At 38.3% G+C, this 13,286-nt stretch overlaps 1 protein-coding gene across 1 annotated transcript; it reads right to left on the bottom strand.

Annotated features, from left to right (window-relative positions):
* Positions 1-249: 249 nt before the first annotated feature.
* Positions 250-3,908, bottom strand: LOC126790779 (probable voltage-gated potassium channel subunit beta). Its single transcript, XM_050517124.1, has 4 exons — positions 3,280-3,908; positions 2,341-2,484; positions 1,449-1,613; positions 250-800 (listed from the first exon to the last, which is right to left on the bottom strand). Exons 1-4 carry the CDS (start codon positions 3,856-3,858, stop codon positions 687-689), a joined length of 1,002 nt encoding a protein of 333 aa, XP_050373081.1. The 5' UTR covers positions 3,859-3,908; the 3' UTR covers positions 250-686.
* Positions 3,909-13,286: the final 9,378 nt, after the last annotated feature.

Below are 13,286 nucleotides of genomic sequence, written 5' to 3'. Positions count from 1 at the left end.
TTATCATACACCTTGCTCATATCTAGTTTATAAAACTAGAGTGGAGAGATAACCGCTGTTTGTGATAGTTTTCCTTATATTATAGTATTATACCTTACTTCTAAAGTTGGCCTCCTGCCTCCAAACCTCAAGACTAGCTAGTGGAGCACATCAGACCAAAAAAAAAAACCCGACATGGAACATATGCACAAATAGCGCAGACAGAAGAACACTGCCCTCATCACTGACAACAAAATATGAAACTACCTACAACCATCGAACTTCTTTAGAGTTCTTGAAATGCTATAATAGGACAATTCAACATACAAGGCAAAAACCCTTCAACATATGGAACCAAATGCTCCACTTTACAATGCAAGAAATTATCAACTCAGGAAGCAGACATCTAATTTATAAAATGTGTAATGTACCCTTATACTATATGGACTTCGAAAAATGCAGAATTCCATATGTCAAATGGGTGAAAAACTTCACACCCTTTGAAAAGCCGAACAATAAAATATCACAGAGGGGGTGCTTGAAAACACCATCCAAATTACATCAAGGCAATTGTCCGATCATTCACATGAACAAAGCTAAGACAAACTAACCAACAGCAGACAAGGGCAAGTGTACTTTCCGGTCTGTTGGAAGAGCGAAACCGTCTGTTTGTAATGTGCATAAATATATGGAGCGTATACGGGTCTTCACCTATATGACTCTGGACGCTTCGGCTTGCTTTGAACAATATTCTCAATCTTCTCCATCACAGCAGGAGTCAACAGAGGGATCACATCAATTGCTTTCATGTTCTCCTGGATCTGCATAGAAGATACAGCATTTTGGTCACTGCTAAAAGGGATAAAAGCTGATAAAAACTCAGACTAGAAAAAGACGTGCTTATTATGAGTCTATATGACTATGCTCTATTTTCTTTTTCTTTAAAAAAATGTCCATAAATAGTCAAGTTTCAATATCTCTCGTTTCCATCTCCTCCATGTAAAACCATTTTGATTTCATCAGGAATCAAACAAGAATTCTTGAAATGATAAGACTGATAGGTACCATAGACGCTATTTCAACAATGGTTGCCTAAATGGTAATGAGACCCAATTTCAGCTCAGATCACAACTTAAATCCAAAACCAAAAACAGCCAATAATCAAATAAGATTACTGAATAGAGAATAAAAGAAACGAAAAGATGATAATAATAAAACATCACTTCTACCCCCTCATGGAAAATGAATCAGACAGGCTAGAGAAACCTTACTGATCCCCCAGCATATTAGAAACAACATGAATGAAAATATCCATTGAGCACCAATATATGATGAAAGATTACATTCACACCCACTGGAGTAGATACACAGGCAGGCACACATAGCATATCTTCTTTTATAAAGCAGAAAATTGTCGGATGAAGCAAATGAAGAAGGACATCACAGGGATGTGAAGTGTGAAAACTAACCTGGGACTCCTTGGTAGCACCAGTAATGACTGATGACACGTTAGGATTAGCAGCACACCAGGCAATTGCAAGTTGAGCTAGTGGCACGCCCAACTCATCTGCAATTGGCTTCAGACCATTAACTTTCTTCAGTACATCATCAACCAGTGACCTACTGGCTAGATTCTGTAATAAATGAAAAACAACATTTATATTTACAAGTGCGTAACAAAATATTCCTGACACCAACCAATTTTGGATGAAGTTAATTGGCATACCAACAGAAACAAAAAAAAAACAAAAAAAAAAGGTACTATAGAAGACTAGGATCAATGATTCTTAGGAGTATAGGCGAACACATTTGAGAGTGTCAAGAACTTTGGACCAACCCAAATGTTACTTTAGTAGCATCTGAATTTCCAAATGAACAGAAGTGCTTGAGATGTGAAAAAAATAAAAGATGCCTCCTAAAATGTTTCTCCATTGACATGCAGGCATTTCACACTTGGTTCTTAATAAAAATTGGTAGACAATTCTAACAATCCCAGTACTAACGAAAATGATACAGATGAAGAGCAGTACAACACAATATCCTAGTGAAGAGACCTTTATTGACCAAGCTTCCCGCATCACAAGTAATTGTTAGGCATTTGATGGTCATGCATCCTCTACAACTTAATAGATATGCAGCAAAAAGTTTCACAGGTAAGACCGTTGGAGTGATATTTTTTCTATGAGGGGAGGACAATGATTTTGGTATGTGATGTTGTAAACACAATGAATTGATAAGTAGAAGTACTAATACCATACAGGGTTGAACGATACAAGTTGATGCATAACAGAGAACATAACAGTTAGACAATGCATGAAGACAAGACCAAAGAGTTGTACAACCAATAAGTCCAAGTCTTACTTTGTAGTTCTCCAACGCAAATCGACTATCAGGTGGTATATTTCCCTTGTTATATTTTCCTGTGAGCACACCAGAAGCAAGTGGGCTCCAGGTGGTTAGACCCAGGCCATAATTGCTGTATAATGGGAGGAACTCAGACTCAACCTGCACTCAAGTAATGAATTGATGTAAGTGAAACAGACAAGAGAGAAAGGAAGAGAACAAAAAATCCACTCATTTGCAACTATAACCGCAAAATTCATGTTCCCTTGGCCAATATAGAGATGTATATCACAGGAAAATAAAAAAAGCAATTGAAATGAGATATAATAATTCTGCAATAGGATAAATATGAGCAATACAAACCCCACAATACAAATATGAGCTGTAAATGGATCAAAAGTAAATACATTGAAAGAGACTAAAGGTAAAAGCACTAACGTAATAGTAACTTTTTAATTATTAGTTCGAAATGAAAGACTTTTCCAAGTTGAAAAACCTGTAAAAGTATACATTCATACAAAACAAAGATTTTAGGGCCAAAGAGTCATACATAATTATTTACAAAGATGCTCAATTCTCACTGGTGACTTTTCTTGTGAGAAGATGCACCACACGAAGAACTCAAGACTTGATACATGGACACAACAATAATCAATGAAAACTACCAAATGTTTGGATCCAAGTACTAAAACACGAACTCCTGGTTCCTTTTCTCAAATCAACCATGGAACTAAGATATAACTGGATACTACACTATCAAAGGGATCTTGCCCTGCTATCGGGCACTCGATTCTTAAGTGGTACCTAGTCAACTAAGAATTTCAAAGCACAGACTATGCCACCAAATGAATCATCATCTATCTCTCACCCAAATTCACTACAAAAATAATCACAGATCAACGAAATGCATCTAACATTCTAGAATTACCAAAAACTCTTCATATCAGGGCGACTAACCTTGTGCCTCGAAAGCAGATTGTACTCGGGCTGCTCGACAACCGGACCAACCAAGTCCAACCTCTCAGCAATCCCCCAAGCATCGGTGATCTGCTGCGCCGACCACTCACTCGTCCCCCAATAAAACGCCCAGCCCTTATCAATCACATAATTCATAGCCCTCACCGTCTCCTCGATCGGCGTCGTCGAGTCCGGCCGGTGGCAATAAATAAGATCCACGTACTCCATATCCAGCCTCTTCAACGACGCCTTGGTCCCTTCCACGATGTGCTTCCGGGAGAGCCCCTTGTCGTTGGGGCCGGGCCCGCCCCAGAAGATCTTGGTGGAGACGACGACGTCGGAGCGCTTCCACCCGAGCTCCCGGATCGCCTGGCCCATAATCTCCTCGGCGCGGCCGCTGGCGTAGACCTCGGCGTTGTCGAAGAAGTTGACGCCGTGGTCGCGGCAGCACTGCAGCAGCGACTTGGCCTCCTTCACGTCCAGCTGGTTCCCGAAGCTCACCCACGCGCCGTAGGAGAGCTGGCTCACCTTCAGCCCCGACCGGCCCAGGCTGTTGTACTGCATGTTTGATGACGTCATCGAACCGGGGGAGGAGACCAGTGAGAGAGAGAGAGAGAGACAGACCGGGGTAAACTGAAGTGAACTGAACAGAACTGTTTGGGTTTTAAGGAAGAAGAGGCGTGTAGATCTGATTTTTAGTTTTCTTTTTTTATTTTCTTAAATTTTCTTTTTTTAGTTTAGAGGCATGTGCGAGAGAAACATATTGATTCTCTTCCAGGGCGGCTTTGGTTGTCAGATAGAGACATAACCACACGCGTTTTAAAGAGGTGAGTGACACTCACTCTGTGGGGGCTTCCAGGTGGAGGAGGAGGTCTCACGTTAAAGCGAGTACGAGCTACGGGGGCTTTTGTGTAGCGTTGTTTCTAGAGAGCGAGCAAAATGGTTGAATTATTCCAGATTTTTTTTTTTGCATTTTCTGCTTAGACAAATAAGAATTTATTTCGTAGTTTGCATTTTAAGAGACTAGACAATCGAATGCTCCTTGCGGATACAAGCTCGGCCTTCTGATCGTTTTCTCTATCTTCAATCACGACAAAGACACCAACATAGTGATTAATGGAGGGCCTTGGTACTATGCCATAGGTCGTCTTCCAAGAATATCCCTCCCAACTTTGAGAAACCGATTCGAATCAAAATGGTGGCTATGGTTGCTAGCACCTTTATCAGTTGGGATGATAGGGAATGGAAGACGTCATGCAAGATAAAAGTTAAGGTTGCTCATAACCTAGTTAGTCCTTTTGTTATGAAGAAGTTAATAAAGTTCTCGGATCATGTCGAGAAGGTCTTTCTACTATGATAAGTTGCTTAGGCGTTGTCAAAAATGTAACCTCATCTGGCATGAGGAAGGACAATGCTACAAGTTGCCTTTCGCTGCACTGTCATCCACCCCAACCAAAACCGGCTTGCCAAATCTCACCACCTTGCCTACAGTACCAGGTTTGGTCCTTAAGTAGGGTTTATTTTATTTCTCTGGTGCTAATGATGTTATGCATGCCCATAACTCGCGACCTTTATTTAATCTGCATGCTAGTAGTTCAAATAATCAGTCATCTGCAGAGCCAAGTAGACTCTGAAAGCCGGTGATACTCAATTGAAAGCAGGTGTTCAAAGCTACTGATTATAGCCTAACCCTTGTACCTGTAAACTACCGGCAAGAAGTTAGCAAGGCTGAGAGTTCGAACAAGGATGAAACTATGCAGCCTAAGTATATGCAAGATGCCAATCTGTCCCCAAAGAAGTTGTTGCGCACCATTGATGACTTTCTCTTAAACACTCAAAGGGATGCACCGTACCCCCCGAGTAAACTAAAGATGTCGGAATTTCTAACGAAGCGTACTCTTAAGTCATTGGGACTTGTTGAAAGCCCTGAAGGAGTGTTTGTTCAAGCTCCTTCTCTTCAAGTTGTTGCACCTTCTCCGCCCAATAAACGAGGACCAGGCTACCCGCCAGGTTACAAAAACAAGACTCCTCCTCAGCCCAAGAATGTCTCCGGTGATCAGGTCCTCGCATATCTCTATGTTGGTGTTCCTCCAACCCCTAGCTCCAAGGGCAAAGAGCAGATCTGAGGCTTAGCCTCTCTTGTTTGTTTGTATTTTGGTCTCTTGTTTTCGTTTTGTTTTTAGTTGTTGCTTTGGACTATGGTTTATTTTCCTTTCTGTTTGTTGGTTCTGTTTCTCCCCTTGTTGATCATGGAGTTGCTTTGCTAGTGCTTTAATGCTTAGATAGGTGGCTTACTATGTATCCCTTTGGTACATGTTACCCTGAATCATTGCTTACCCTAAAAATGTGGTAGCGGATGGACGTGTAAGGGCCTTCCTTGGCTTTTGTTTACAGTTTGAATGAAAGTATTCATCATCTTCAAAATAAAAAATAAAAATAAAAAAATGCAAATAAAACTAAGGAATAATAGCTCCACCAATTCTAGAGCTGAGAACACCAACCCTAGGGTTTGGTAGTAGGGAGACGGCGACGCACCCTAGTTCTCCACCAGCCTCTAGTTTTCAGTCCGACGTCAATCCTTTGTGGAGAAGGGCTTGTGGTGGTCATCTATTTATTACATCGACAATGAGTGGGTGGTCTTTTGATGGCACGGTAGGGGGAAACGGGACTGGTGTTAGCATCGGTGTCAAGTGACGTGTTGGATTTTTTATCTTCATCAACGTACTTGGTGCGGCAACGACCAAGGCTTGGTTCAGAGTAGGAGGCGGCCGATTGGATTGTTTGCTTGGTTTGACAACGATCATGTTCTAGATCCAAGCAAATGAGTTAAAGTCCTTGTGCGAAGGTGGTGGCATGAGACTCCACCGTGGACCACCGCCGGATTAGTTCGCCGGCACGGGCTTTGATGGATCTATTTGGTCTCTAGCTATGGTAGCCCTAGTGAAGAAATGAAGGTTTTGGTTGTGCGGTGGGCCTATTGGCCGAAGTTTTTCACTTTTCACTCTAGTTTGGGTTGGTTTAATTTGGGCCTTGACAAATTCTTTTGAGCTGGTGGTTTGAGGAAGGATCCCTACAATTTGAGTTAGGGTTTCTCTTGGTGCCTTTTAGTTGAAAGGTATACCATTGGGTCTAGGCCTGAGACCTTCGCATCAAGTCATATCCTCGAGTTGTAAGTTATTGTATTTTTTTTCACTTTATTTTGTTTTCTCGTTGGACTCAAGTTTCGTTTGTTTAATTTAGTTTGTTTTCCTTCGTAGTTTGTAGGTAATAATGAGTTTGTTCTTTGTAGTGGAGTTTGCAGATGCCTGATCTAACAATATTTGGTCATGATTGGCTTGATGCGTAAATTGGATCCATTGATCAGTGAGACCCTAATCTAAGTCAAAAGCCTTAATTAAATGAAGACAAATAATGAAATCCGTTTATACTCCTTGCACTTTAACTTCTGCATAGAGATCCACAGACTCTTCCTTTGTCACTATTTTGTATCTTTGACCATTCACAGCTTCCTATCAATGAACCCAATGTACTCTGATGTCAATATCATGAATCACATATGTAATTCTAAGAGTCTCCAAATTAATTCCAACCCACTGTCATAATTATAATTCCTTAAAGTCTTGAACTGTGTATAAATACTTTACTTTTCATAACAAACAAATCTCTACAAGATTATATATCAAGCCTTTACCGTTTCTGGTTTCTGGTTTCTGATATACGGCTTGACCCTTGTCAAGTTCTCTGTCGAACTATATCTTTAGCATTCTTTCTCAAGTGTGAGAGTTGATCTCTTTGTCCACAATGCCACAATATTTCGTATTTTCATAATGAAATATGAACAACTGTATCACCACCTCATTACTTAATAGGTAAACAAACCTCTGTCACCTATTTTACATTTCAACCAACTCGACACTTTCAATTACTTATCAAAACCTCACTCATTTTTGACTTGTCCCGTACTCTGAAACTGACCAATATATGATAATCCATGAAGTAGAGATTTCCATCGCATATATATATATATATGCCCGATCAAGGACGGACATCCGCAACTCTTCAACAGTGCGGACATTCTCCGCTTTTTCGACGATCACACGCTGGTGATGGACCTTCTGTTGCTACTAGATGGTGTCAGCGCTGGCGACAACTAGTTTGTTATCTACTCTGACGAACTTGAATTTTCATGTGAGATTTCTGCTCACAACCTTCAAACCTGATCTCCTTGGGCCTTTATCTTCATGGTAACAATGTCTACGATGCATATAATGTTCCTCCGGCAACAAAAACACCATCGTCGGTGTGTGATCGTGGAAAAAGCAGAGACGTCCGAACTATAAGGGAGTTGCGGACGTCCTTCTCTGAATGTCTCCGTGTGTGTATATAGTTGACAAGTAAACTGAAACCATGTGATGCCATATCATCACTGCATGTCAATACCAATGTAAGCCATATTTAGACTAGAAAAACTTTCCATAAACAAACACCAATATCGAAGGATGTATGTTTCCGGCTCTTTGACGTCAACACGATTATTGCAATAACAATTCAACTTGTCCCTTTGAGATGACTACCTCTATGTTCTCCATTTCTTCTCATTGCTTTCCCCATCTCAATTTTTCTCCGGAAATATTGAACAATCCAAAATTGTATCCATATTTTGAGGTAAGAAATAATAAATCATTCGTATTTTGTTTTTGTTTTTCTCTAATAACTCTCTAATGTTTATTTGTCAGAGGCAGAAATGAATAGGGGCAATTAATGGAACACATGTCGCTGCATGGGAACCAGCTCATAAACAGACTTCATATGGTGGCAGGAAGGTCCTTGTTATCCTGGAGGAATGTCATGTGTACATGCTTATTTTTTGTTTACGCTAAATGGGAAGAGACCGCAAATGTATCTAGGATTTTTGCAGATGCCATAACAAGGCCAAAGAATAAATTTCCATTTTCAAATAAAGGCACAAACTATGTTTTTTTCCAGCTTATACTATATATGTTTTTTTATTTAAAAATTAACTATATGATGATTTTGAAACAATTAGGATATTATTATGTCGTGGATGTTGAATATACAAACATGTTAGGATTCTTAGCTCCATATCGAGGTGGGCGGTATCATCTGCATGATTACAGAGGACCTAGTCGTACATACTAAGAGGTCCCAAGGAGTTGTTCAATTACAGACACTCTTCATTGCGAAATGTAATTGAGTGATGTTTTAGTGTATTAAATGCATGTTTTCCGATTTTAAAATATATGCATAATTATCCTTCAAGAAGATAACGTTGTATCCCTATTGCATATTGTGTTTTACATAAGTTTATTTGGAAAGAGGCTCGTCGTGACAGACTGTTTGAAGTTCTTGATGTAGAAGACATGATCTTTAATGAGATACCAGTGCACCTAGATATGTCACAAGAGAACCTTGCAGAGTTGATACATGTTAGAAATGAAATTTCACATAATTTTATTGCTCGCCCTTAGATAGTGTGACGCAGATAATTTTGCTATGCTCTATTAGGTTTTTTATCAGAATGTTTTATTGGATATTAGATTGTAATTTTGTATCAAAAATATCATGATGAATAATTTAAATTTACCAGTTATTATTATTATACCGGACGCATTTTTTAGCTCTCAGTGGGCACTCTGGTGGTGCTGTGCTTTCTTTAAGGGTTGGGAATAGCAGACTCTACTCGGGTTCTGCGGATCATACAATAAGGGTGTGGAATATGGACACTTTGGAGTGTGCTATGATCCTAAAAGACATTCTGATGCTGTGACTTCTGTTATATGTTGGACTTCATGTCTGCTTTCATGGTCATTGGACAAGACGATAAAGGCGTGGAGTATGGGGGAAGGAGGCAAGATTGAAGAAATCTACACTCACACTGAAGAAGAAGGCCTTCTTGCTCTCTCTGGAATCAGTGGAATGCATGATGCTGAAGATCAACCAGTCCTGCTTTGCTCATCAAAAGACAATTCTGTTCGCATATATGATTTTCCATCCTTTGCTGAGAGGGGAAAAGTATTTGCAAAACGAGAAATTCACGCAATTCAAGTAGCCAAAGTTGACTCTGGTATGAAACTGGTGGACTATCTGTGTGGAAGTGGTTAGAACCTGCCATTAAACAAGAGTCCTGATGAGTCTTCAGTAGCTACTCCTAACACTATAGTATAGATATATATATATATATGTGTGTGTGTGTGTGTGTGTGTGTGTGTTCTTTTGCTACACAAAGTGTAGCCAGTTTGTAATTATTTGTGCTAGCTCTTGAGAGCCAAGACTTTGATATTGTACAATTTTGTGCTGTTCAGTATTCTGTCCAGTGAAACTTATATACATCAAAAGTAAATCAGTTCCCACATTTATTAAAATTCAGACTTTGAGACCTCTCCTACATACTAAGTTCTTTTTATTTTCCTTTGGAATATTGGTTCATTCAGCTCTTACTTTTAGTTCTGTTAAAGATATCTATCCACTTTCATAGTTAAAAAGATTTGACCAAACTTATGCATAAGAAATTCTACTTTGGAAATTCCAATATAGAATATCCGACTTGGCAGAAATTATTGTAACTTCTTGGTGTTTCACAGACTCGGAAGGTAAAAATTCAGAAATTGAAGGAAAATCAAGAGACTGCAGTCACTGCACCCATAGATGAAAAAATGAAACGTAGTGAAGAAGCAAGTTCCTGGATAGACAGAGCGAAGCTAGTCAATAAGTCTTGTAGAAGCTTGTCAACAAAATTCAATCTTAGATTAGTTGTACCTTGAGTATTCCACCCCGACAACTACTTTCTCTTACCCGGGGTCACACTGACTAGCTGGCCCTAAAGAAATGTTCAAAATGCTTGGCTATCTAAATTCAGTTTCTAGAGCTATGTGACACTTCCCAGGGTCTCATAAGCCAATTCAGTACCTACTTCCTCATTATAGCCACCATCTAACTTAGCCCAACAAGACAATGTAGATTTATATACATCAATGCACTTGTAACCACACACCTCAAAGTAACAGTGATATCAATTCAACATTTTCTTATACAAAACAAGATATAAATAGATAATTTCAATTTTTTGTACTACTTTTAGTGTCACACCACAGTATCGATCCTAGGCAAGGATCTCAAATTTATTAGAACAGAATTTTATTCAATACAAGTGCTTTTAACTAATAGATGGACTATGAGGTTCACATAAGGCAATTCACAAAGATATACTCACAACTGAAAAACAATTAAGCACCTGTGGCTTGTAATCTCTAAAATGGGAACGGCAAAGGAAGGACAGACATGTCAAATCAATTAGAGGAGTGACATTCTGCTTATCCTCCATGTGAACTCTAAATTCATTTTAACCAAGTGAAAAACTTGAACTTCTGCATTCCTATTTCTACATACATACCACCACATCATTCCCTTCATAGAAAATCTTATAACGATGTCACATTGCAATATGATAAGAAAATATGAAGCAGTTGCATTCTGTTTCATTCAGTTAGGACTTATAAAGACAAAAGAACAATAATTATCTGATTAACTATATATATATATATATATTGGAATTACTTTGCCCAACATATGTGCATGCGGTGTGGTAGAATTTATATATCGAGATTTAATCACTCGCGACACATATATTATACAACTGTATATCAAGAATTCAATGACCTGAAACTCGTGTCGTGAAAAAGAATCAACGTGTGAGTGTATGTTTAACGAATAAATTGGATTAGATCATCCATCGATACATTACGATGTAATTTAGTTCAAGTCACAAGAAGTTAATTTCCCATTACTTGTGCATTCATTGATACAAAAAAATAGCAAGTTCCAGGAGAGAGAGAACACTAGCAGAACTGAGATTGATGAGAATACATGATGTTTTCTCTCTTTATCAGTTGCCCTGAAATTCATATCTCTATTAATATTTAGTCAGGAAAGCATATTCTGCATCTGTGACATTGAGTACACAAGTTTTCCAGTTCGTTTTTTTTTCTTTTTTAACCATAGGGAAAAGATGAGAGAAAATTATCATTGAAATGGAATCAGCAAAATTATTAAGTCCCAAGAGTATTTTGAAGAAGACATGATATATCAAAGCCTGCAGCAAAACCCATATCAATAACAAAGACTACAGAATGAAACAGCAAAACTTACATGACCAGGAAAGACACTATCACCACCATGATCAAAAGAAAATTGCTTCCAGTTCTTGTATCAGCATTCATCCTTAAGTCACTGCCAAGTCTGCTTGGTAAAATATCACCTTTTACGCCAAGCCTACTGGGAACCATGTATGAAAAGTGAGAAAACACTACAATTAAGGTCAAAGCACATCAAAGCATATAGCTTTCAGCATCGTAAAACTTTATTAAGGTTCAAGTATAAGGTATGGCCTCAATTAAGGTATGGCCTTAAAGATTTGTGAATATAAGGTATGGCCTCAATTACCAGTAGCGTTGTAACTGATGCTCCCAACTTGAAGACATGCAGTCGTCCAGCATCAAAAAATAGTAGACTTTTAAGTACAAATTACTGTGATGAAACCAGGAAATTGTGTCAAATGGATGTCAAAGAGATTCCAAAAACTTAGCACTGGAATTCATGGAATCTTTGATAATCCATCACAGAAGCTTTTATAATTTCAGTCTAGCTGAGCTGGAGTTTCCATTGTCAAAGAAACAACCAGATTTGTTTTTTTTTTTTAGAGAAAAGAAACAACCAGATTGAAAGCATATTTCTCTGAAATGGGCAGCTGGAACGACACATGACAGCTATAAGACAAGAATATTTGGTCTAAGAGCTAGTAAAATTTCAAAGTTCTGCTCATCACACGTAGCTGGGGTAGAGCTATCTCTGTATTTGTTATAGACTTCGTTCCACATTTAAGACCTGCAGCAAAGAAGAGAATTGTGAGCAGAGCAAATATACCCGTATTCCCTACCCCTGTGTTTTTAACTGCTTTGACTCTGCTGGTATCTTATTTGTATCAGGATATAAGAGATAGTTCCAGTTTCACTTGTACAGCTCCTTTTGCTGTCAAACAGTATCAATCCAATGCAAGAATCTCAAGTTTCTTAGAACAGTGTTTTATTCAATCATATCAAAGGCATAGACAAATTAAAAATTTAAGAAAGGCATAGAAAATCAATCCAATACAAATATCTTCAACTAATAGATGGACTCATTTCAAACAATCAAAACAAAGGCATACACAAATTAAGAAACAGTAAGCATTCCTGGCTGCTAATATCTCTATATGGTCACGGCGAAGGAAGGACATGTTAATGAAATAAGAAACGATATATTTTACTCTCATGTGAGCTCTAGATTCAATTTATATAAGTGCAAGCCTTGAACTTCTGCCTTCTCATTTCTACATACTACATCATCTCCTTAAAAGAGTCTTATAACTAGGTTGCAGTTCATTCATATAAGAAAATTGAAGCGGTTCTGTTTCGTTCAATCAACATTAATCTAAGACAAACATACAGTACGTATCTCAGTGGTGTAGTGGAATTTATATCAACAGAATATAAGGGGCAGTCAATCATTCTTTCTTTAGCACAAGAATGGCTGATCCTCCTAATCTCCTATGTGATGATAATAGAATTTACTGGCATCTAGTTAAACAAAAGAACAGCTTTACTAGTAATATTGACCAAAATGAACTCATGAAAAAGTTTATCAAGTACAAGCGAGTTAATAAGGATTGGCTATAGAGAGAAGCCAAATGGTACAGAGATCTAATCACCCACACCCAGTGGCGGATCCAAGATTTCACGATGAGGTGGGCTTGAAAATTTTTTGTGTTCATCAAAATGATTAGAACTCAATGTATACCTAAGAGAAAAAAAACATTAGAAACCATTCAAATTATACATGCACTAAGATGCAAATATAAGAACTCATTCAAAAATATTAGATAATCAATCATTAGTAAAAAAATTTTGGAAAACAAAGAAAAAAAATGAATTTAAAAGAGAAAAAGAGATTGC

Source organism: Argentina anserina, chromosome 4, assembly GCF_933775445.1.
Source record: "Argentina anserina chromosome 4, drPotAnse1.1, whole genome shotgun sequence".
Classification (NCBI taxonomy): Eukaryota; Viridiplantae; Streptophyta; class Magnoliopsida; order Rosales; family Rosaceae; genus Argentina; species Argentina anserina.
This window is presented reverse-complemented; position numbering and strand designations above follow the sequence as displayed.